The following is a 26135-nucleotide window of genomic DNA, read 5'->3' on the forward strand; positions in this document are numbered from 1 at the left end:
AAAGTAGATAACCGAAACTACTCATAGCTCTTTGGTATAAAATATCACATTTGGCTGGGATGCTGCAGACGCGTGATTCTGTGTATAAAACTTGCATAATATAGTAAAAATAAACAGAAACTACACTAATTGGGATCCAAGTTTTTAAAATGGTGAATACATCATTAATTTTTAACGCAGATGTTAATGATTTTCATATTTGATCTTGAGCGAATCTTGTCTGGCATTGACTTAAGGTAGCAGGAGTAATTATACTCGTACTAGCTGTGCAGTGTCATTCATTCTCATCTGTACTATCACTTCTGTGTAGTGTTTCTCTTAGGATAGTGCAACATGTTAATACTATGAAATGAGCTGTCATATTTGTTGTGCAGTATAATAAAAACGTTGTAAAATCGTTTTCAGAAGACCGATAAAAATGAATAGCTACACCCACTATATGCAATAAGGATGAAGTTAAACTGTTTATTTTAAAGACGTTTTTTTAAATGCATGCATCGGGTATGCTTTTGAATCTAAGCAGACTGATAACATTGTGATTCATCATCCACTGTTTGTTAAGTTTGCATTTAATCTTTTTACGCATTTTATTGTGAGATCAGAGAATATTCAATTTGATTTCAGCATGGCCGTCTTAAAGTGAAGACTACAGAAGAACAGCAGCAGGCCAAACAGGCGGAGAGAGCTAAAAAGCTTCAGCTGTACAATGCAGCAACCAGTCGAGCGTTTCAGAAGGTTTGCATCTAATGAGATCTACATAACCTTTGGGAAAAAACCTGTTTTAAGTTTATCAATTTAAATATAAAGTAAATTTACTTGGCACACAAAAATGTAACTTGAATAAGTGTGTGTGTGTAGGGGGAGTTTTAAAAAAAAATAAGTACTTGCATTTTCATGTTAGAGAAAGAGAAAGCAAGCCAAAAATGAAAAATATCTGCGTTTTTCTGTGTTCTAGAGGAAAGCTGGTGAACTTGATACAGAACTCCTAGAAATCACAGGTCAGGTTCTCCAGATTAATCCAGACTTCTACACATTTTGGAATATTCGCAAGGAGATCTTCTTGCATATGAAGACAACTCTGTAAGCTATCACCTTACCTGGGCTGAAACATAAATTATTGATGAAACATTTAATGTTTGTAAAATGTGCTGTACTTGGAATATATATATAGATATAAATAAAACAATTATAGGCAATGGTGAATGCAAAGATTATGGCTCTCTAAAGACTCCATTCATGGCACTAACTAATACCAGAAACTCAAAATTATTCAAAGAAAAATGGTTTTAAAGAAATTTAATAAAAATGTCAGAACTCACCTGCTCTGTAGAAACCACCACAGACAAAGTATATTGGCTAAGAACATATTTTCCATTTATAATGACCACCATTTCTTTACCTTAATTTTAAATCTTTCTATAAAATCTTATCTTGGAACATTTTTGTGCTACTTTCAGCGTTAGACTATGTATTCCAAGATTCTTGAGCTGTGTGCTTGAAATTGTTGTATATTTCATATGAGAAGGTCAAAAGAAGAGCTGCAGAAAATATTTCATGGAGAACTGGAGTTTCTGGAGATGTGCTTAAAGGTCAACCCTAAGTCTTATGGAACATGGCATCATCGACGTTTTGTCATGGACCACATGCCACAAGCCAGCTGGACTCGTGAACTGCAGTTATGCACCCTCTTCTACAGTATGATGAACGGAATTGTGAGTTTTCCAGCCGAGACATTCTTGAAAAATGGCCAATTATCCATTTTTTTAAAACTTGACTTTGTGGAGAGATGTATTTTTTACAATAAGTACTGTCCTTTGTGGTGTTTATTCAAGTTTGCAGTTAATGAACTATTGCTAATTCATTCTGTTCAGTTCACTGTTGGGACTATCGGAGATTTGTGGTTCAGAGATCAAATGTTTCGGCAGCAGATGAATTTGATTTTACCACATCCAAAATAAGCAGCAATTTTTCCAATTATTCTTCATGGCACTACCGCAGCAAATTGCTTCCAGTTCTGTTCCCGGACCCTCTGAACCCTCTGGTGTAAACAGAGCTATCATGGAAACAGGTAACACTCTCTCACAAAATAGGGTTATTGCAACAGTCCTTGTAATTCAACAAACATCATTGATATGCTAAAAGAATGATTAAGTTGTTTAAAGTTGCAATTGAATGAAACCAACTCCTTTTTGTTCTTGCATAAATCCTTAAGCATTGGATGTTGACTGACCATTCAATTTTATGAAATATAAAAATGAAAGCATTAGGAACCATCACTGGATACTTTTGCAGTAGTTGTTTTGAAATCTCTTTGAAGATATATACATGTAACTGCATATATGTGCTTATTTTTCTATGAACAATTTTTGCAGAATATGAGCTGGTGCGGAATGGCCTATATACAGATCCTGAAGATCAGAGTAATTGGTTTTACCATCGGTGGCTGCTTGGCAGAGGTTTTCATTGTTCTTAATTTTCTGTTAATGATAGTTTCTTTCATCTTATCATCTAGCTTCAGATGAAGTATCAAGTGCTTCAACAGTTAGCAGTTTCTGATGCCTTGCATGCCAGATTCAATACAAAGGAAAATGCATTCACCAACATGATGTCTTGTCAGTACTTTGTCAGTGCTAGGCCAGGTTGGATTATAAAAATAGCATAAAAAAATGTGTAATGATCCAAAATGTTTATGATCATAGAGTAATTGGTTGACTGTATTTAATTGAAATGTGGACAACAAAGCTAAACACTTTTTATCTGTGGTCTTTTCCTTCCTCTCACATTAAGTACCCCTGTTCTGCTGGGTAGACAGAGGAAGTTGTTTTCTTTTCACTTAACTAAGCAAGCCTCAAACTAGTGATATACCGATCTAGATTTGTGCAAATAAAGCATTATTTGTATCAGTAAGGCTACAGAGCAGTTTAGCTTGAATTAACACAGCTTGTTTTTTGGGGGCTGTTTCACCAGCAAGTCTTGTTTAGAGTCAAGGGCAATTATAGTCTTCTAAGAATGAAACTTCTAGGCAGACTTTGCCTGTCACTTATCATCATAATGATTCTTTGGATCATGCTAGACATGACATTCAAATCTTGCTAATATATATTTTTTGGGGTCTCCTTTCCATCATAGACAATTAGAGCATCCAAGTGGAATGCAAGTTACTTTGACTTATGAGCAAATAGAAGACTGGCAATATAATTCAAATTTTGGGTTAAATGTACTTTGTTATTGTTGAATGGGATTGTTTCATTTGAGAGTGGATTGAATTCTTGGACATGTAGATAGGTAAGATTGTGTATTTACATAAGATTCAGATAATTACATAATGGTGGGTAGAGTTCTGTTTGTATTGGTATTAGGAATTCATGAGAAGACTGATGAAAAAATTAGAACAATGAAGTCATAACTGACAGTACATTTAGTTCAGAAGGACAGAAAAGTATCTTTTACCTGAAATAACTGTCTCAAAACAAATTTAAATCTTAGTGCAGTTCTTGTCATAAGAAATCATGCTAAGTCATCTGCTTCATATTGCTGTTCTCTCTCCTAGGAACACAAAACCAGAAGATCAACTATCTTCTTGTTTCTCGAAAGCTGAGCCAAGTCCTTGTGTCTTTCACCAGGTCATGTCAGGTACTTATACAAGAGGACCCCCTCCCTTTTCCTGAAAACCCACTGATGTGATGCAAAAGAAAAAGTATTAATCTACAAGAGTGAAGCAACTTAAATATGTGGCCACATTTTTTACTTAGAGCAATCCCATGCTTTTACTGAAATGCCAACTTTGTTTTACAGTTGAATAGCTGTTGTACTAGCCTTCGTGTCAGTGTAAATATGTATCTTCTTCAGCTGGGACTCAGCACCATATGTCTTGTGAAAATAAATGGAAGCAAGTCAGATGTTAAGTGGCAGAACCAGCGTGGAAGCCAGGGATTTTCTTCCTTGTGGATATCCTTTTTCTGTTATATTGATTAGCTATTGTTATTATCACCCTCATCATTGTTATTATCATATCTTGTTAATGCAGTGGTGCCCAACCTTTTCTCGCCCAAGGGCTGCACTGGACATGATATAAAATCATGTGAGGCAGAACATGGCAGTTTAGCCAGAATCATGACATTAAAAATGAAATTATGTTGTGGCTGGTTAAAATATTGGGCCGGATGTGTTAATGCATGTTAAAGAACAGCTGTATCACTTTAACCCTTGCCTTATTAATGCTGTCACTTTAATTATTTGACCTTCACCAAGATCAGGTGGGTCACTTAGAACAAGAGGTGTTATCAGGAAGGGAACTGGAAGTCACTGTTGAACTACAGGGAAAAGAGGGGCAGATCTTGTGTGAAAGGTCGGTCTCTCTGACTACAGACAGTGATGAATCTTCCAGCCAATGGTCTACAGCAGATCTTGCTGTCTTCTTTAGGTACTGGAAAAATGTAGTGTACTCTCATCTCACAAACTAATTCAGAATACCATATTACTTAGTGGTGTAACATGTAAAACATTCTGGTGTATTTTATACTTGAACACTTGTGTAATTTGTACATGCATGATAACATATGAGATGAATTCAGATGCATTTTGCTAAGTGCAATATATGATGATGATGTGTATGCAATTTTTTATATGTTATAGTGTTGGTGTGATACTGTCACCAAATATATAATAATACTCTACACAGTGATATTTAATGTCACTGCTGTACAGCGTGTGTTGCATGTCACTATGGTGCACAAGTATATGACATGAAGGTACATGGTGATGCCAAATGTCTCTATGGCATACAGTGATGATACTTCTGGTACTGTGTAATGTTAAGTCAGTGTAGCGCATGGTGGTGATATACCACTGGTGCTCTGTAATGTTACACTTCACTGTGGTATACAGTAATGATGTAGCACTGGTGGTATATCAAGTTACACATCACTGTGATGATATACCACCAATACTGTGTAATGTTACATCATGATATACCACTGGTACACTGTAATGTTACAGATCACTGTGGTATACTGTGGGGATATACTATCAGTGCTGTGTAATACTACATGTCACTTAGGTTTAGTGACGGGATTTCACTAAAGTACACAGTAATAGGACATGTCTCTATTGTGCATGTTGTTGCAGGCAGCAGCTAAGCAGTGCTGATCAGGCAACCCTAGTTCATGAATTGGATGACATAATGGAGTTACAAAAGATGGAAACTAGCAACAAATGTGAGTAAGCTGACTTGTGGTTGCCTGGGTTGTATTCATTAATTTGTGCATTGATAACATATTTGAAGGAAAGTTAGTAAGGGGTCATATATCCAGCCCATGTCAGATTGTACATAAGGTCACTGTCTTTTTATGAATGAGAACATCAAACCTTCTTCAAATATTTGAATGTGTTTACCTAAATTTATTAGTTGAGAATCTTTGCAGTTTTTTTATAAAGTGTTTTTCCACTTAAATTAAGCATACATCTCTGGCTTTTTTGCATAAAATTTATTGACATTTTGCACAGCCAACATATCTGATTATAATTTCTTAAAATACCTCCAACCTAAGCAGGTGGCATAAATTATGGCCAGTCACCAATGACCCTGTACAATATTTTATCAGAATAAGAAATATTCATCATAGCCAGCCACTAATAACACCCCTTTTCAAAATGTTAACTGCATGAAATATTCAGATAAATGTTGGAAAAGGACATAGAAAATAGCAGACATTTTAATAAATGAAATATATAATTAATTATAAAGTCAAACTTCATTACATGATTTCCCGTCTGTAGCTTAAGTCACCAGTTAAAAACACCAAGACTGTCCATCAAATATAAAAAGGCAAAGCAGGCATTTCAAGCCAGTTCTGTGTTGGCAGAGAGAGTAACAAAATGTCAGTACATTGTGATGACAAAACAGTAACAAGAACAAGAATTCACTCCTTAATTTCCAAAACAGTCTGTTCAGCTTATCATCTTGAAATAAGAACAGCCTTGCAAATTTAGGACACTGATATTTGTCTGCTGCCAGGGGCTATGCTGACTGTTGTTCTGTTGATGATGGCAGTAGACTCTTCATGTTATCAGAAACAGATTCTAGAACTTCTACAAGAACTGAAGTCACTGGATTCCATGAGGTACACCTACTACTGTGACCTAAGTATGTACCTTTCTTCATTTTCTGTAAACTTGTTTACTATAAAGGTAATTAATTCTAAAGAGTTTCCCAACCACCTCAGTGACCTGGCTGTCAAATAGTTTCCCAACCACCTCAGTCTTAATATGGTTTAGCTGTCAAATAAAAAGTTCACATCCATCTTGGTGTTAAGTGGCTGCTGTCAAATAGTTTTCTTTTCCTTTTCACTATAACTGTACTGTGTTAGCAGTTGTATGCTTGTGTGAGGTGTGACCATATTTTGCTTAGTTATGACTTATAGGAGCTCCCAGCAAAGGAAAATTGTGGACAAAGATAGACAATGATATCACTTTAAACAGTATTTTATACCAAGCTCAGTCTAATTGAGAGGAGTGGGGGAGTGTACTATAATTCCACTGATAAAACTGTGCGGACTGCTTCATCGTCTTATTCTTTTTCCTAAACAGGGAGTCGCTTTCTTGTGGAATGCTCCATCAAAGCACTCGACAGCAGCAGAGCCCTTAATCTGAGTGGACGTGGTCTCACCTACTTGGCCCACCCACAGTTGCTTCCCTTGATATGCGAGTTGGATCTCTCTGGTAACCAATTAACTGAAACTCTGCACTTTAGCTTCTTTCAGAGGCTTCAAGTTCTTAACCTTGCAAACAATGAACTGAAGAACTGCCAGGGAATATGTCATCTTCCTTGTCTTCAAACCCTGGATCTCAGTGGTAACTGTATCCTTTTGTGATGAGCAGGATGTGCTGTGGGCACAAAAAGGCATGGGTCTACAATTTATGAATATCATTTGGGAAGGGGGTGGTGTGCGCATACATTCACATATATTTGCTGTGCAGGTGGAAGTAAGCCTTTATATGTGTAAATGGTAGATTTTTAAAAATGTGGTCTGCATATATAAATATTTTCCAGTGTGTACTTGCATATGTATCTCATTTGCATGCATAGAAATTTGCCCCTCTGGATGGGTGGTTGCCTGTAGGTGCAACATATGAATTGTTGGTACTTAACATGAGAAGGCCTGACTACAGTGGACTGCATCAAGTCTCTTCAGACATGTTGTCAGCTTCAGCACCTGAATGTTACTGGCAACCCATTGTGTCAGGAGCCTTGCACCTTGGACAGGCTTCAAGAACTCTTGCCTGGTGTACAAGTACGTGTGTCTTAAGCCATCATGCCAAGACCTATTCCACTGACGTCAAGATATACATGCAGATAAAGTTTAAATTTTGCACTGAAGTGTACAAATCGCTATAGGGACCAAAATGTCATATCGAAGTAAAAAGAAATGACAACGTAAAACATTGCCATGCTTCTAATGTGCCTCTTTTTTATGTATACAGAATTTTATGGGTTTAATGCAGGTATTAAACTTGAGATTTTTCTGTTTTTATAGCTGCTTAATAATTTGACACTAGCTGGTGATTAAATAAAGAGATTTCCACCCCACCCCCACCAGAAAAGTGAGGTATTCATAAAAAATGATATTTCGAAAAACTTAACTTTTATTTGTATGGTAATCGTTTCACCAACTATACTTATGGTGCAGAACTGAGTGTGAACCAGGATTGTATCTTCAGTTGCATTAGAGAGCATTTTGCAAGCATCAGGTCCTATTTGACATAGCACATGGCTGTTTCATTGCTCTAATCTTCAGTGAGAAATCTATGAGGTCTGCAGTAATTTTTTTCATATGAACCAGCCACACCCAGAATTACTTCCAACATCAAACTTTTAGGATTCTTTTTGATCTCAGATTTTCTGAATGAATGTCATGCATATTAAGTTGCTGGAAATTATACAGCATATAAAATATGTGTGTACACTTGTGATATATTTAAATGCACATTTTTGAGAGTTGTTAAAATGTTTCCAAAATTAAACTTGGAATACACCAAATCACTTTTCAAGTGAATTTTCCTTTCCACATTCCTATTCCTATTGCAGCTAATTAATGTTCATTGTGATATTGTTGTGCTTCTGGTAGATGCCTACTTTTTATAGCATGGAGAGATTTATGGAGGTTTTAAAAGATAATACAGGCCCTAAATAATACAATACAATCAGGTCATGTGTACAGGCAACATGTACAACACTGATGAAAACCTATTCGACAAACTGCTGATGTTCTCTATTTTACACATTCAGACAACACAAATACAAGATTCATAATGAGCTTCCTTTAAACCTGCTCTTCAAAATTTGCAATTATTTAATGTAAAAGAAATGTTTCTTGCAAGCACATGTTTTAAATGCAATTTCTAATGACTCATCGTTAGTCAGTATATGCTACAGAATGAATATATTTATATATACATGTGCATGCCTGTAGATATACACAATGACATAAAATTATTGTTATCAAGGAACTTCCAAATACGGATATGTATAAAAATAATCTAAAAATTAGCAATTTGTTTTGGGGGGTGGGAGATTTCATAAAATCATAGCAATGCTAAGAATTTTCCTAGCTGGGGACCACAGTCTGTAAACAGGGCTATTAAAATATGAAGATGGTCTCTCCAGCAACAAAGCTCAGCACATTCTAATCACTAAAATCACTATGTATCATCACAAACTAATCATGTAGTCACCAGCAACAGGGAAGTTCATTTTTCTCTACCTGCATAATGATTCTGGTGCTGTAGATGAAGTTTGTTTTGAGTCCTTATGTGCTATAGTACTAGGTGCTAGAACCAGATACATGCAAGGCAATATTGAATGCTTGTATGCTTGTATGTGACGACTTTCGAAGGTTTTACAGAAGATGATTTATAATGGCCCTCACAACGGGCCCACAAAATACAGAATGTTAATCCTCTGAACTGCTAATGTCACTGCCATTGCTGGTCATCTCCTGATGCACCTGACGCATATATTGTCTGTAGGAAGTGTGCCGCTGACCTGTACTGTGTAATGGATCCTCATCATCACTAGAAATGCCATCTTCCCCTGGAAAAAAAAAGAGTAAAGCTTTCCTACAAAGTGCATTAAAATCAGTAGTTACTGGGACCACTGAGCAGCAGGCCAAAGATTGGTGATGCTCTATCAAAACAACCACACATTCAGGCTAATCACCTGCCTATATGATCCACTTGATTACTTTCTAAAGCTAAATGTCCAAGTTTTCAAGCTTGGAGAGGCATGATAGGCTTAACATTTACTACTTACCAATGGCACACCGACTTGTCATCCATTCATTGAGAGAATCCTCATCTCCATAGTGATAGGAGTCATATTCCAGAAGCTCCATGTCTGCACATTAATAAAACAAACATGCATGCATATATATATTCGCACATTCATATACACGCACACACTGTGGATAGTCACTGAAGTTTAAGTAGTCTAATACTAAGGTAATGTACTGACAAATATATGGAACATGATAACAGTGTGTATACATATAGTATAGGCACATCCACCTATGCTTATACTATGAAACTACAATAGCTGAATAAAATTTCTATCTGCTGCCTTTCTTTCAAGTTCAATCATATTCTTCTTTTCAATGATATATGCTTGACCAACATGTACAAAGTTCCAAAAATTCTTGTACAATTCATCAAATTCAACCAGTGTTGTCATTCACCATGGATGCATATGCATTCTTTCCTTCGTTAACTCCAAGTTGTAGTTGACTGTAAAGGAAGATACTAGAAATCTCCTTACCATTGTTATGAACGTAGGCCACATTATTTTCTAAGAAATGAGGATCTTCATCAGGATAGTCATTTCTCCAGTTACTTTCATCATTGCTGTCATCTTCGTCATCATACACCTCTTCACATACTTCTTCTCTATCAGCTTGCATTGCCAGATCATCATGCATGGCCTCTATGTACAAAATTTCCTCAAGTGATCTGAAGTCTTGCATTTCTAACTCGGAGAAATACAAGTCATAGACAAAGGGTTGTCGGGAGGCATGTGCTAGTGTGTTACCTCGCCTGCTGATCAGCTCCAAACCATTACATGTAATCCCGCTACTACCAGTGGCCACCTACAAACAACAATGACCAATGTCACCGACAAATATACATCAGCTTATTCAAAACTATATTATTTTGAAGAATACAAAGAATAACCAGCACATTAAGATAGCGCCTTTCTACAGCATAAGCCATGTTTTAATATCAGCTAGTGGACAGGTGTGTCTTGCTGGCCTCCACAACTCGCTCTCCTCAGTCACAGGGAGCCAGTGCCTGTGAAGTTTATGATTACCCCAACATGCTGTTGATTCCCTCCAGTAGTTCAGTCCAGAAATTCTGGCTATTTCTCAATGATTGCAAAACTAACCCGTTAATCTTACTACAAAAATTAGGCTATTTTTCAGTGATTCTAAAACTCCATACAACTGTAAACACATCCATGTCATTGGTGGGTGGCCTCATATGAAGTTTGTATCGATGTTTTCAATGTGTAAGTAATCATGGTAAGACTAAAAAGAAGAAAAACACTTGTCCTCGTACTTCCTCAGTTCCAGAATAATTATTATTATATGGCAACTGCTCTGAGGGAATAACGTGCAATGTCGCTATCAGGAGACTATCCACGGGGCTGAAAATCTGGATATCAAGTTTTCTGTCAACTGTGCTGTAAAAATTTATTTTTGTGAAGCACCTTGAATTTGCCTTTAGTGTATGACAAGGCACTATACAAGCAACCTCTATTATCATCATTAATCTGTAGAGGGCCGGATGTCATTTGTGAAGTAGCTGGAGAAAGGCAATTAAAGTTTGAAGTCGACACTGCCAATACGCAGATCTCAAATCTAACCCTTGAGCAAATGACATAAGGTGATGTGACGTCAAAATAAGGTGACACAAAAAAAGAGCAGACGACAGCAGAGTTCAGAGAAAGGCGCCACGAACAAGCGACGCAGCCGTGGCCATTGCTGTCGCCCCTCCATAAACCCCACCACTCAGCTACAAATCAAAGTGCTTTATAATTATATACATATAGGTATGCAAGCACACCTTTTTTATGGCAGGCATCGGATGTGCCATCAGGAACACATCAAAGGATCAAGTTGGAAAAAAATATATATAGTATGTTTGAATGCATTACCAGCATTTGACTGATATACATAAAGACCAAAACTAATCATATGACTTAGAGGACTTCCTAGGTTTTCCAGGAAAAAGAGAAATGCATGCAATAAACTGAAATTCTTTCCACCATTCACACAACCAACACTTGATATGAATACCACATGATAGCAACATCTGCTTCTAAAGAAAATAATTGCTTTCTTAACTGGTGAGTCATATTTTCTTTACACTTGTGTTTTTTATCAGAAGAGTATCAGTTCATCAATACCCACACCATTTTTATATAAATTATCTTGAACAGTCACCGGTCATTTTGCCCCAGTCATATCACCCCACAGCCTGAGTCAAATTGTCCCAGCTTTGTTCCAGATAAGACCATTTTGTCTCAACAAGGAAAAGACGAATCGATCACCAATAACACAAGTATATTAAAAATTTTGTCCTTATTTTATTGTAAACTTAAATTTTTACTTTTTTGCCTATTATTATGTGTTGAGTGTTGCTGTTCAGGTACTCATTTTGTTTGAAACGCATTATACTACAGTAGTGCACCAACACCACTGTTGTCAATTGAAAAATGTGCTACAAAAATCCACATTATGATGATAAAATCTTTAATTTAAAAGATTGTTTAAAGAGAAAAATCATTTTTATTTGCCATTGTAAGATACCTTTTCTGCAAGTGGCTATTTTTGTTTAGTAAGATGATGGCTAAATTTATTCATATGGCTCTGTTTAAACAGGCATCTGAGCTTACATATCTATATTGCTCGAAACAAGGTATTGTTCTTTTGGTAAAATTTGATGTTAGTAGCTAATTCTGTAATCAGTGATCGATTCTTCTTTTGTGCCAGGGAGAATTTGACAAAATGGTCTTACCGGAGATGAAATGGAGGTAGCTGGGATGATTTGACTCAGGCTGTGGGGCAAAATGACTGGCCTCCTCTTCACCACATTTGCGACTCTACACTTGTCTTTATTAATAAAAGTCATACAATTCATCCATCATACCGATAAACATCTTGCTGACACAGTCCAGGCACTCCCCTCTTCTTTACTGATCTTTCAAAATATCTTCTATGCTTTCTACAATTTGTGTAATACTGGTGTTGATCACTGTCCTTGTTTGGGTCAAATAGCAGAATAATACCATGTGCTCGTAACTAGCTGTGACTTAGACAAAGCTGTATCTTAGACAAAACTGCTGAAAAAATCAGCTTTTATCATAGGATCCAAAAACAGACAAACCTGGTTTGTAGAAGTCAATTCTGGCTGACCATCTTCTTCAACATCATACATAAATACTTCCTTGTCTGTCCTATTGCCTGCTGTTTCTGGCAGGTCCTCCACAAAACCTGAACTCTGATGATCATTAACAACACAAGAAACCACAGCATCCTCTGACCCTGAAACTTCCTCCAAGGAATGACTTTCAGGATGAACTGTCTTTTTTACATTCTCTTCTTCTGACTGGCTGCCAGATGCCAGCACTTTCTGGCTGTTGGGCTTATTACCAGAAGAAATGTCTAAACAGTCCAAGTCCACAGCTCTCTTGCTACACACAATTTTGTATCTGCTAGCTTTGGCTGCTGCTCTGCTTTTTGCTCGAGCTGATCCTGCAACATCAACTGAATGCTGCTTGTACTGAGCTTGGAGTGTCTGCTTACGCAAGCTGTCACGAATGTGTGTTGAAACAGAAGCATCCTGTCACATAAGAACATAGAACCAATCTCCTAAATGAACAAAGGAAAAGTTTTGTTAAAAAAAGATCCTTGTTTTAGCCCCAGTAAGATTAAGAAATGTAGTGCATATGTTGTAAATTATGCAACTACCTTCAAATCTAGTTAATCTGCCAGTTAATAAAATTAAGCTAAAACTGTCAGCTATTAGTTTTCTAAATCTAGTTAATTCTGACAGTTAATAAGAATGATGCTATGATTGTCCATTATCCACGTCAAGGAAGTTATTATACATATGCCACTGTGTTAATATGACTACGAAATGTTGCTGTTTTTCTCTCATTTCATGCTTCTTCCAGCACTAACTTTATTCAAGAGACTGTAAGTGTAGCTTATCTTGTTTTGTTCCTCACTGCTTGTGTTGCGTCGTTTCTTCCAATCAATATTTTCATCCACTATCGGCTTCTGTGTCCTGTTCTTCGCTTCCATCTTATTTTAGGTTTTTGACTTAACAGGATTAAAAATCTTCTTTATTGACACTTAAAGTTTTTCGATGTTGTAAACCATGCTTCTTTTCATTTTTTGATTGACGGACCATGCGCTTTGCTACTTGTGAAGTTTTGATCTTCGATGTCATCTGGTATAAGAGAGTCTATCATGACAGGGGTGGAGAACGACAGCATTTCCACTGTTTGCTTTGAATTTTTGATTCAGGTTCGAAGTGATGTACCCATTTTTCATCTTGAGTTACTAATCTGCAGTGGAAATTCTTGATGACAATGTCTTTAGAAATAACCTGGTGTTGGTGGATACTGTTGTTAATGACTGGGGAGCAGGTGCCATGGTCCTATAATGCCTTACCTGTAACACCTACATGGAGATTACCTTAAGTTGCAACACCTTGTGGACAACATGTGGCTTGTGCTACATGAGTTTATTAAACCTTTTATAGACGAGCACTACTGCAGGTTTCAGGAGAACATACTGGACGACTTTATTGGCGCCTACATCATAGAAATACATCATCATCGCAACAGGCAGTCATGATCACCTCACATTAACAGTAAATGCATTTTCAGATTTGTTCAATTTTAAACAATTTTACCACAAGTGTGAGATAATAAAGTATATTTTAAAGATGCTAATCTCCTTAAGGTAGTCTTTGACAACTTTGTAGGCGGCATGGATACAGGCTCTAACATTATCTGCTGGACTCAGGTTTACTTTCTTCACCACCCTCATATGCAGGACAAGTCCTACGAGGAGATCCACAGCATTACTGGACCAGAGCGAGCGCCCAGCATACAAGACAGACCCCAGTTAGTTTAGGTGGACTGGAGGGTGTCATAATGGAAGCTCTTTGCTACATCAACACTGCACCACTAAGTTTGCTACATGCCCCTGAATATGACATGGAGTTTGGTGGATACATGATCCCTAAAGGCTCTTTAGTCATCCCCAACCTGGATTCTATATTGAGAGCTCCAGAGATCTGGGGTGACCCCGACAGATTCCAACCTGAATGTTTCATAGAAGAGGATGGCAAACTGTGGCGATCCAAAGAGTTCATTCCTTCTTAATGGGTTGGTGCATCTGTTCAGGTGAGATACTTGCCACAATTAAATTATTTCTATATCTGTCAACAATGGTATAACACTTCCTATTCCTGCCTCCGGAAACTGGAGAGTTTCGACCATTGCAATACCTGATGAGATTTTCCTTTTCTCCTGAACATTTCAAGGTTGACCTGTGCCTAGGATTGTTCCACAAAAGAAACATCTGAATAATAACAGTTTTGGAGCTGACGTTACCGTCTCAGAGGGCACCAAAACATACCTACAGTGAGTGTAAAACTTTTTTTTTTTCGTTCTTATTATGTTTGTGTTATTCTTTTTCTTTTTGTTTTTAGTATGCACTTTGTGCCTGCCTATAATGGTGGTGGTGGGGGGAGCGCTATAGAAATTCAACATATTATATTAATCTTTGGACAACATTCAACTGCGCGACTCTTTTAGAGAAAAAAAATGTCCCGGATTCTGGATTGATTCATGATAAATGGGAATGGCATGATGCCTGAATGGTGATTTACAACTTCTTAATAATGTAAAATGAAAAATATTTTTCCCTACCCTTATTTCATTCATTACGAAGTACTATCGTTCATAAGCAAAGCAGAAGCAAAATATAAACATGATTGTCAACAAACCTTTGAAGCCAAAGTTCCAGCGTAACTCAATCGTATTATTTCACTGGAATTGCTGGCTTCTAGTCGAGCATCCTCCTTTAGTCTTTTACACGAAATAATCAAAGCTTCAGCGGGATCCTCATCTATTCTTCGCTTGACTCTTACAACGGCAGCCATCTTCGCGTTTTAACTTTCGCAGACCTTCTATCACAGAACAAGAGAAGATTGATGATTAGTCTCGTATAAAACTCACTATTTGCAAAGTGATAGAGGTACTGATTTTTAATTTATAACTGATTAAATATTAACGAAATAGAGTAGTAGGACTAACCCGTTGTTGAGACAAAGTATGTCAACTCTGCATAATTATACTCTCATAAAAAGAATGCCTGAAACACAGCATCAACATCATAGTTATAAAGGCACATAATAAAGCAAGCAAACAAACGAAATGATATGATTATTAAGACTGTAAGTGGTATTTCTAAATAGTCTTATTTTTTTCCCCTTGTAAGATTTTAAATAAGATTGTCGTAACTAAACATGGCTTCCTCCTTCAAGCATGCGAGGATAGGAAGAGAGATGTTCCGTTCGCCAGTCTTGCTATTTAAGAATCAGGTATTTAAATACAGCTTAGCAGAAAAAGGAAGCGGTCGCATAAAGTACACAACTTTTGAAAAATGACATGATAAATGTGTAAATGTGATAACTATTATGCCTTTTGGAACTGAAGGACGGAGAGGTTATTGTCGTCTGCGGCATCGGAACGACTATTCCATGCTGGACGTATCCACTGTTGAGATTTTCAGTCGTTCATTCTTTATTAGTCACCCAGAGGCCCATCTTTAGGGTCACTATTTTATACGAGTTAGTCTAAAATGTGTATATGTATGTGTGCAGGCGTTTGTGCGTGTAAAGGTGCACGAAAAGATATTCCTCCCAAACCACAGACTATTCTCCGGATTTCAAGCATGTCACCATACGCACAAACATCGGGTCATCCCTCTGCTAACGGTTTCACCAGTCCGGTGGAACAGCACTACATCAGCGACTGTGTCTGCAGTCATGGATGCGGCTGTAGACAAGGTACTAAATAGCTCGATTGTTATGACTTGTTTATTTGTGTTTAAATTTAGGGTTAGAATGTCATAAAGAGCTGATGTTGCTGAGATAGACTGTTCTCCGTTGGATATTCGATCTAAACTGTAATAGGTTTCTGTGAGTAGAAAAGAGTTGTCATTATAGTTTTAGTAAGTAATTACAGTGGTTCCTTTGCGCTTAACTACAATTTGTTTTGGCAGGCTGATTGAGTGCCGATCAATTCGAGTGTTCAGCATTCTTTTCCCATAAGAAATAATGTAAAGGTATTTAAATGGTTATGACACCCACCAAAAGCTAACTACCTTGTATATTCATAACATTTGGTGGGGGAGGGGCTGGTAATTTCACCCCAAGACAATTTTGCTCCAGTCATATTACCCTGCAGCCTGATTCAAATCATCCCAGATTACCAAAAAGAGCCATTCATTGTTTAAAACTTTCTTGGGTGCTACGATGACCATATGGTATAAAATGAACACAGCACTAGACAGGTCTTTACTGCTTGAAATGCAACGCAATGCTTGCCCCTTTTTTTCACCTTAAAGCATCACAGGTAAGGGTGGCATCTCATACAGGTTGTAGCACGATGGTCAAGTGCCAAGCAAGCAGTCAAGCTCAGAAAAAGGTTTCTTTAAAAAATATTAATTGAGGACAAAACTGAGCATTAAGTTTGTACAGTACTCATTTGTCGATGTTTTGCAGGTGGCACCAACAGATTATATACCACCTCCACCATCTTTGCCTGAGGCCCCACAGGTACAAGAGATTCTAAATGCCCTTGGAGAGCCAACTTTGGCTAGCTTGGGTTTGGCAAACTGGACACCCAGTGGGCTGGTTCAGATGGCTCTTGAGGCACTGCATGTATCAGCAGACCTTCCTTGGTGGGGTGCTATTGTCGCAGGTCTGTATTAAGCACAATTCTTGGTCCTTATCTCTTTCTCTCCACATTGAACACGGTAGTGTGATGGCCCACTGCTCACTTTTCTCCGCGTTGAACTAACCCGTATGATGCATTGTTGTAATTTTTTTAGGTCTATACAGTCGTGGTTCTTAAGAAAAACTTAATAAATAAGATAGTTTAGGCATTTCTGAACACAATTATCTCCATTACCTGACGAAGGATGTACATTTGAACGAAAGTCTCTCCAATATTCTACACTACCTGTCTTTTTCGATTGTACACATGGTGATGTTTGAAATCCGTAACAATCGTGAACATCATGCATCTGAAACATCGAATAACAACAGAAAGAACATCTCAAAGGATATTCCTGCTTCAGATAAAGGAGAATTTGACCACGAATGGTGTAAAAATTTCGAGCCACGCCATGTTTGAAATGTGTAAAAAACTTTTTCAAAACTTCTCTTCATATACCTAATTTTGGTTGGATTATCATAAAAATGAGTTCTCAAGCAAGATTGAGGTAGACTGATCCATTTCTACTTATTTTGATCTGTCATTTTCAATTTGAATTGTTCTTCTATCTTGTTTAGTTATTTGTTAATGCTTTTTTGAAAAAGGGGTAAATTCATGCGTACAGATGGGTCTGACCGCCTTTAGCCCATCGAAGAGAAAGAGTTAATTGCAGAAGATTAAGAAGATTTGTTTCATTTTTAGTTTCCCTTTTTTTTCTTATCCATTTATCAGTACATTTAAGGATGAGACTGGATAATTTGTGTGGATGTTAGAGATACAGATTCGACAAACTTGAAGTAAGACATGACTGTCTAGCCTTCAGCTTCATATAATTTTTATTGAATGATTCATGTCCATGTGGAATTTTTCAGTCATAAAGCTAAGCATGCTTTATTTGCCGTCACTAGCACTGTGGAATTCAGATTAATCCACATATGGTGCCTTTCCTCTGGAGAGAAAAGGGGCTAAAGAATAATGTTTCAGTTTTATGCTTAGGTACAATCTGTGTGAGGCTGCTGATGTTCCCCCTGGTGATCAAATCTCAGCGCAATGCTGCACACATGCATAATCACATGCCCACTATGACTCGACTGCAAGAAAAATTTACTCAAGCACGGCAGAGTGGCAATGTCGTGGAAGGCAAGTTTTACTATTTAAGCTTTATTATTATTTTTTTTTATCCTGAAGTTCACCTGATTATCAGATTTTGCTAGTGTTGTAAGTCACTGTTTCATGTCATGGCTTGTGCTCTGGAGGTTCACTGAGCTTGGTTCCATACATAAGTAGTATTTCTATTATCATTATTCCACTTCATGGCCAGGCATATGTTTACGGGCTGCTTTGCCGTGATATAATAATAATAGTAATAAACGTGTGATGTATGTAGTGCATTATCACACTCATAAAGGAGCATGCTTTTGATGCCTAAAGGACAATGCAAGCGCTCTGCAAATATTGCTGGAAATAGAGCATAAAATATCACAAAAATACATATTCCGGTGGTATTTTATGATGAAGATGTATGAGAAATATTAATATATTAATGTTTTTCTCTTAATCAAACCTGTATTTGTTGAGAAAACAGGAAGTGACGAAAGGGAAGTATTTCTAAAAATAGCATCATCTTCATGAACTGAATTCGAAGAGAAAAGATACAACCCTCAGTAAAAGAAAACAGATCAGGACACAATGTGCCGTTGTTAAATGTTCTGTTCAATACTTAGATGGAGTTTGTACTAGAACTTCGTCCCCACACAATACTCAAGAATTTTTTCAAAACATGTCAAAATCAATTGTTATTCGGTCACTAATACAGTATAAGGAAATTTAGAACTTTCAGTAAAACCAAGAGCAGTGCAACTATACACAAGCAGGAGCTGTTAAAACCAACTACATTTGCTTAAACAATGATCAAGCACCAGATATGAAACATTGATGCTTTCTACACTGTTCTCCTCTACAAGTAACATCATGACACTGTCCCAAACACATCATCATCATCCTTGTATCCTTATCTAGCACAATACTAAAAGCAACTGATTGTGTGATGGCACCATTGATGTGCACGCTCGAAACAACTGAACTGAGGGTGATGAACATACAAGGAGCTTACACAGGAACACATCCAACTATCAGTAACTAAATAGAAATTTTGCGTGCAAGAGAAAGAAATAAGTTTTTACATCAATAAATAGGTATCAAATTATTGTTATGTTTTTAATGGTAAAAAGTCATTATGCACAGTCAGTTGTAACAAGAAAATAAAAATGCTTTCTTTGAAATTAGCCATCTAACATATAACAAAAATTACAAGAGTTTCTCTTAGACAAAGGCACATTTGAAATGTGTTTATATTTTATTAACAGTAATACACCTGGAAAAATCAACTCATATGCATCCACTTAGTAACAGAGAATCAATAATAATACAATGTAGACTGCAATGTTTGTGACTGTTGCCCATTAAATTTTGATTTGGAAAAGATTTACTTACCAGCCTGTTGAGTGAATTAGGTTTGGACCTTTTCTTTTTTCTTTTTTTTTTTTTTTAAATTTCAGTCAAAGCTTCTAAATTAAAGTTCAAATTTGTAGGGTTGTATTCCAAAATCGGCTGTTTCATTTTCTGGGCAAAAAAATTGCTTTTTGAACAGGACAACCTGAGCAATGTTTCGTCATTGGACTTGATTACAGGCATGGATTTGCTGAACTGAGCCCCACTCACTGTTACAAATACTACTGGCACATAACAGAACTCTTCACTATATCTATCTATCTATTCCTCTTTGTGCATCAGGTTGCACATAAGGCCTCAACCAGAGTCCGCCACCGATGTCGATCGGCTGAAACACGCTCTAGGTGACCCCATGTCCAGCCCTTTCCTTTCATCTCCCTTTCCACTGTTCTTCTCCAAGTTTCCTTTGGGCGGCCTCGTTTTCTTCGGCCGTCTGGAGTCCATCGTAGGGCGACTCTGGAAAGGTCTGCTGTCTGCTGGCGGAGCACATGTCCAATCCATCGCCAACGCCTTCGTTGAACCTGCGTGGTGATGGACTCGGTTTCACTTCTTCGGTGGAGTTCTTCGTTGGTGATGGTGTTTGGCCAAAAGATGTTAAGTATGCGCCTGAGGCATCTGTTTTGGAAGACGTCAAGCTTGTTACTGATGGTTTTGGTCATCTTCCAAGATTCTGATCCGTAAAGGAGGGTGCTGATCACATTTGACTTGAAGATTCTCAGCTTGATCTTCTGGCTGATGTTTTTTGCCTTCCATGTGCTCCTGAGTGAGGCAAAGGCCTGACTGGCTTTCGCCAGTCGGGCTCGAATCTCCACCTCCGCATCCCCAGTGTTTGACATTTTGGACCCAAGATAGGTGAAACTGTCAACTTCCTCATCTCTTCTCCATTTAGTTTGATGCTGTCTTGGACTCTGGCGTTCACTCTCATACTGTTAGTCTTTTTGTGCTGACCTTCAAGCCAAGGTTTCCAGCTGTTTCTGAGAAGGCCTTTGTTTTTTCCTGCATGTCTTGGTGGCGGTGTGACAGCAGGGCAATGTCATCAGCAAAGTCCAAGTCTTCCAGTGCTGTTGTTGCTGTCATAGTCATGGTCCATCTGAGCCCTCTCCTCTCGCTGTCGGTGGAAGTCTTCATGATCCAGTCCATGGCCAGGATGAAGAGGAACGGCGACAGAATGCAGCCCTGCTTCACCCCGGTACTGACGTTGAAGGGGTCTGTGAGCTCCGTGTCACAGACAACCTGGGATTTGAAATCGCTGTACAGCATTGCAATGACCTGAACAAGTTTTGCAGGGACTCCGTAATGCCTCAGGATCTTCCATAAGGACTCGCGGCGATGCTGTCAAAAGCCTTCTCCAGGTCGATGAAATTGATGTACAGCGGTGTGTTCCATTCGTTGCTCTGCTCCAGAATCTGTCGCAGAATGAAGATGTGTTCGGAGCAGGATTGCCCAGGGCGAAATCCTGCTTGCTGTGGTCGGAGGTCTTTGTCAAGGGTTGCCGTCAGTCTTGACAAAACAATCTTGCTGAAGACCTTGCTGGTGAGGGAAAGAAGTGTTATGCCCCTCCAATTATTGCAGTCTCCAAGATCTCCTTTCTTGGGTAACTTGAAGATGAGCCCTGTCTTCCACGCAACAGGGACCTGCCCTGATTCCCAAATTTGCCTGAAGATTTCAGTCAGCTTGGGAGCTGTCACATTCACGTCTGCTTTCAACATCTCTGCTGTTATTCCATCTGCCCCTGGTGCTTTGCCGCTCTTCATTGTCTTGACTGCTGCTGTCACTTCTTCCAGGCTTGGTGGGTCTGTGCAGATGTCAAGGTCTATAGCTGCTGGCTGGATGTCTGCAAGCTGAGGGGGATCTGGTCTGTTCAGAACTGACTCAAAATGCTCCCTCCAGCGCTGTAGTTTTCCTGCCTCTCCTCGACGACATTACCGTTCACGTCTTTCACTGGCACATCACTGTTCTTAAACCCGTTGTTTAGCTGTTTGTTTATCTTGTACAGTGTCTTCAGGTCATTTTTACTTGCTGCATTTTCTGCTTCATCTGCCAGTTTCTCTATGTGATATCTTTTGTCGGTTCTTGTCATCCTCTTTACCTCTTTGTTCAGTTTTGCATATCTTTGTCTGTGTTGTTCCTTCAGGCGTTCAGATCTGGTGCTGTTGATTCTTTGTTTGGCTGACTTTCTCTCTTCTATCTTCTTCCATGTCTCTTCTCTGATCCACTGTTCTTTCTTTTTCCGTTGGAAGCCCAGTATTTTCTCTCCTGATTCCTGTAAGACTCGATTGAAGTCGTCTAAGGTCATCTCTTGTTGGTCTCCTAGTGCCTGGAACCTGTTCTTTACTTCCATAGCAAAGGCCCTTTCGGTGGCTGGATTTTTTTAGTTTGCCAGAGTCCACTCTCTGCTGACGTGCCTGTTTTCCTCGTGATCGACGCAGCTTCAGAGAAACTGTGGCTATCACAAGAGTGTGGTCACTGGCAATGTCTGCTCCTCTGTAGGCTCTAACATCTTGAAGTGAGCTCCTCCATTTTCGGTTGATGATGACATGGTCTATCTGGTTCTTTGTGATCCCATCTGGTGATGTCCATGTTGCCTTGTGGATGTCTTTGTGTGGGAAGAGTGTGCCTCCAATCAGTAGGTTGTTTTCTTCACAAAAGTCTGCCAGTCTCTCTCCGTTGTCATTGATGCTTCCGATTCCATGTTTGCCCATGACATGCTCCCTGCAGGTGTTGTCACTTCCCACCTTGGCATTGAGATCGCCGATGATGAGCAACATGTCGTGGGCTGGAACGCTTTCTGAGGCTGCCTGGAGCTGATCGTAAAAAGCATCCTTGTCTTCTGCCTCAGAGTCATTTGTTGGTGCATAGCAGGCTAGCACTGTCAGCTTGGTGTACTTGGAATGGAATCTTGCTCTCAAAAGCCTGGGTCCATAAGGCTTCCATTCCAGCAGTGCCTTTTCCGTTTTCTTGTTGAGGAGTAGAGCTACTCCTTCAGAGTGCTGAGCGTCTGATCTTCCTGAGAACAAGATGGTATGTCCTGATGCTAGTCTCCTCTTTCCCGTGCCGGTCCATCTGACCTCACTGACTCCCAGGATGTCCAAGTTGTAGTTGTCAAACTCCTTGACTAATTGGAGCATTGTGCCAGTCTGGTACAAGGTCTGGACGTTCCAGCACCCCACCCTCAACTTCTGCCTCGGCTTCAGTAAATCCGCTGTCGGGGCGCCAGCTCCCTTTCGGGTTTGGCTGTCGTCCGTCATTAGTCCAGTCTCCTGGTGTGCTTCATTACCTTCGCCATCTGTGACGAGTTCTCTGGTTTTAGTTTCTGTAACATGATTTTTTTTTACATGGTGGGGTTGTTAGCCCTACCACAACCTATTTTACCTCTAGGTGAGGTGTCCACCTTAGTCGCCTCTTACGACATGCCTGGCTGGATGGCAGGGACCCTATTCTTGCAATGCTTGCTAGGCAAGCATACCCCGGGGTCCCACAGGGGACTCTTCACTATAGGATAGTAATTTTCTCCAGCTTTCCTAGTGGCAGGTTAGAGTACCGATGTTTGAAGGCTTGCATCTTTAAAATCAAGCATAATTATGTACTCATATTTTGGGAAGTATTATTTACAAAATTTTTAAATGAACTTAACTCAATCATAAAGAAAAAAATTATGCACTCGGCTTGTCCTTTAAGACACGTAGTAGACCCACAGAATATGAAGGTGGGAAGGAGAAACAACTATGCAGACAAGTAATTAAAGACAAATATGGAAGACACAAAGAGAAATCAGGAAACAATGTTGTTTGAGAGTTTCATAAATCTGCAGAGGAAGATGAATAGGTGGACTAAATGTCGGTTGACTGTAATCACAACTATTGATGATATAGCCTTAGTTGCTGGCTTTGTGTAAAACACCAATTCCCTCTACCTACCCCTTATGGTTAAACTAATTTGGCGCATTTATTAGCACTTTTTAGATTACTAGGATTATAATTACTACTTGTCACTAAAAACTTGCTAATGCATTAAATGAAAACATGAAATTTGAAGCTTATATTGTACTTTTTGGTATTTCTAAATGGCATTTCGGGTCATTTTATCTTTTTCTTTTTTTGTATAAAGCCTCCATTGCTGGTCGTGAATTGATGAACTTCATGCAACGAAATGAAATAAAGCCATTCCGGAATTTCCTGGTACCTCTAGCTCAGGTGAGGTAAACAGTTGATTAGCGTATAGTTCAGTTTGTGCAGTAATTTGTAAAAAAGCTGACGGCACCTGCTAGCTCCTTGTTTGAATGTTAATTTATTGATTATCAATATGTTTTGTTATGTAGCTGTATCAACAGTGGTAGCAGCAAGAAGTAGTAAATGTTCGTATGTTCATTTTATTTCACTTCTTGTGGGCCCATGTGAACAGTAACACAAAACAAATTACAAACTATTGCACAAACAGCAATTTTTAGTTCTTTACAGTTTCGTGTTTAATTTGCAATATCCTATGACAAATAGACTATAACAGGCAAATCTCTCCTTATGTATTGTGAAATCTCTTTACTAGCTTTAGTAGCTATTTGTGGCATGTGTGCAGATGCCAGTGTTCCTGTCAGTCTTTGTTGGACTGCGCCAGATGGCCAACCTGCCTGTGGAGAGCATGAAGACTGGAGGGATGTTTTGGTTCATGGACCTCACGCTTCCAGATCCATTCTATGGCTTGCCAATCATGACTATGCTTACTTTTTTCTTGACAATTGAGGTAAGCAGTTCTTAAAATGTCTTGGTCTTTCACAGATATTGCCTTTCATTTATTTACTTTGTGAGAATCAAGTGATACAAATATCAGAATTCAATTCAATCAGAAAAAATTAGGAGTTTGTTAATGTTTGTAATGTATACCCAATATTTTTAAATGCACCTGTGGATTTTAAGCACTAGGAACTTCAGCATTAAACAAGTATGGTATCCATCTCAATTGTGCATTTTGACATACAGTTAAAAAGAGAAAATACCTTTGAAGATAGCAAGTCACTTGTACATATTAAATAATATAAAAAATAGAGAGACAAATTAGCAGTATATTCAGATGTAAAGACAATTTTTAAAAAAGGTGCATATTAAAGGTAAGTTTGATTTTCAGTTGGGTGTAGATGGTGTGAAGGCTGGGACAATGAGCCATACCATGAAGTGGTTTTTCAGAGGAATGCCAATTATCATGTTGCCGTTCATAGCGAACTTCCCAGCTGTGAGTATCTTTTTATTATTATTAAGTATTTTTATAACTTACTGGATCCAGGCTATACATCTCTCCTTGCTGTTATGTGATTTGAATTACAATATGGGTTAAATATCCTCACTGTTTGGCCTGCATGCATACTAGCATTTGATCGTGGAAAGATTGAAAGGTTACCTAGGGAAGAGCTGATTTGTATCACAGGCCATGTTGTGCTATTGGTTTACCTCCAATGGCTTCTCCCTGGTGCAAGTGCTCTTCCTGAAGATCCCACGTGTAAGGGAGTTCTTCAAGATTGAACAACTGGTCAAGCACCCTGTCACAGCTCTTCCTAAAAAGAAAGGCTTCCTGGAGGGCTTCAAGGATTGTAAGAATGTCTTTTTTTCTTCCCTTGAGTCTTTTAACATTCAATTATTTTTGAAAGGTATGGGTATCAGAGGAAGTAAGTTTGTGAAATAGATACTAATCTGTATATGAGTGTTCATTGAGAGAATATAACAACTTTTCTATCTTGTTGCTGGTACCAAAGCGATGGCTACAAGCTTGTCATCAAGCAGTTCATCTTGCAATGAATACTGGTACTTTGTTTATTGTGCGAGCAGTTTTCTAGGAAAGAATTTCAGTTGGAAGCAGTAATTAGTAGGATTTCTTAAAGGAGTTTATTTTGATTAATCCATGACTTTTTTTTTTTTTTTAACCAGCTATGAACAATGCTAAATTAGCAAGAGAAATGGAAGAGCGTCATCGTGTAGATGCCCTTCGATTCAAGCAGGCTGGACAGGGTCCTATCACAAAGACATATGCATATGACCCAACTAAGCTCAAGGCTGCAAAGACAGTCACTTCCAGTCCCAAATCATGAGACATCCTAAACATTGTGAGCTTAAAAAAAACTGTGCGTGTGCATGCATGTGTGTGTGTTGGGTCCACAAGAGAAAGAGAAAAAAAAACTGCAACAACAGTTAATACTGAGTGGTAAAAAAAATCCTGAGGATAAAAATGTAATAGACGAGTTTACAGTTCATGATTACAGTTCAGTTTACGAGTTCATATGATGGCAAAGTACCCTACTGCAACAACAAATATAAATTAGCTTTTGATTAACATTTGTACACATTATTGTCTTGGGCTTAGTTGATGCTTCATAAAATGTAAATCAAAGATGGATAAGCGTTAACATCAACTGCTTTGAATACACCAAAGGATGCTTGCAGTTTCATCCATGGCATACTTGAAATATGCAGCATTGTCAGGCTTATTGATGTCTTGTTTCAATCTACGCATTACAGAGCATTCAATGTATGAAAAAACTGGCATTAAAGGTTTAGTGCAGATGTTTTAA

The 26135-nt window shown here is 38.4% G+C and overlaps 3 protein-coding genes across 4 annotated transcripts; 2 read left to right on the top strand and 1 right to left on the bottom strand.

The window, feature by feature from the left end:
* The first annotated feature begins 37 nt into the window (after positions 1-37).
* On the top strand, positions 38-8038 carry LOC112576653 (geranylgeranyl transferase type-2 subunit alpha-like). The gene is given in 14 exon segments (XM_025259263.1): positions 38-152; positions 625-735; positions 956-1080; positions 1526-1683; positions 1686-1712; positions 1872-2058; positions 2362-2456; positions 3551-3633; positions 3850-3948; positions 4257-4423; positions 5128-5216; positions 6017-6145; positions 6589-6858; positions 7159-8038. Coding segments are annotated over 14 exon segments (1692 nt in total). The 5' UTR covers positions 38-149; the 3' UTR covers positions 7308-8038.
* Positions 7625-15572, bottom strand: LOC112576646 (probable RNA polymerase II nuclear localization protein SLC7A6OS). Of its 2 annotated transcripts, none has more exons than XM_025259253.1 (6): positions 15386-15572; positions 15076-15258; positions 12439-12894; positions 9812-10139; positions 9311-9394; positions 7625-9091 (listed from the first exon to the last, which is right to left on the bottom strand). In XM_025259253.1, the coding sequence occupies exons 2-6, from the start codon at positions 15229-15231 to the stop codon at positions 8952-8954; spliced, it is 1164 nt and encodes a 387-aa protein (XP_025115038.1). In that variant the 5' UTR covers positions 15232-15258; positions 15386-15572; the 3' UTR covers positions 7625-8951. The 2 variants fall into 2 exon arrangements, with proteins under 2 accessions (XP_025115038.1, XP_025115039.1); XM_025259254.1 differs by having other exon boundaries at positions 15076-15255; positions 15386-15507.
* Positions 15524-26135, top strand: LOC112576643 (mitochondrial inner membrane protein OXA1L-like). The gene is made up of 9 exons (XM_025259249.1): positions 15524-15672; positions 15955-16140; positions 16858-17056; positions 18068-18211; positions 23690-23775; positions 24155-24319; positions 24701-24805; positions 24998-25160; positions 25495-26135. The coding sequence occupies exons 1-9, from the start codon at positions 15598-15600 to the stop codon at positions 25653-25655; spliced, it is 1284 nt and encodes a 427-aa protein (XP_025115034.1). The 5' UTR covers positions 15524-15597; the 3' UTR covers positions 25656-26135.

The sequence above is a fragment of the Pomacea canaliculata genome, linkage group LG12 (assembly GCF_003073045.1).
Source record: "Pomacea canaliculata isolate SZHN2017 linkage group LG12, ASM307304v1, whole genome shotgun sequence".
In the NCBI taxonomy this organism is placed as follows: domain Eukaryota; kingdom Metazoa; phylum Mollusca; class Gastropoda; order Architaenioglossa; family Ampullariidae; genus Pomacea; species Pomacea canaliculata.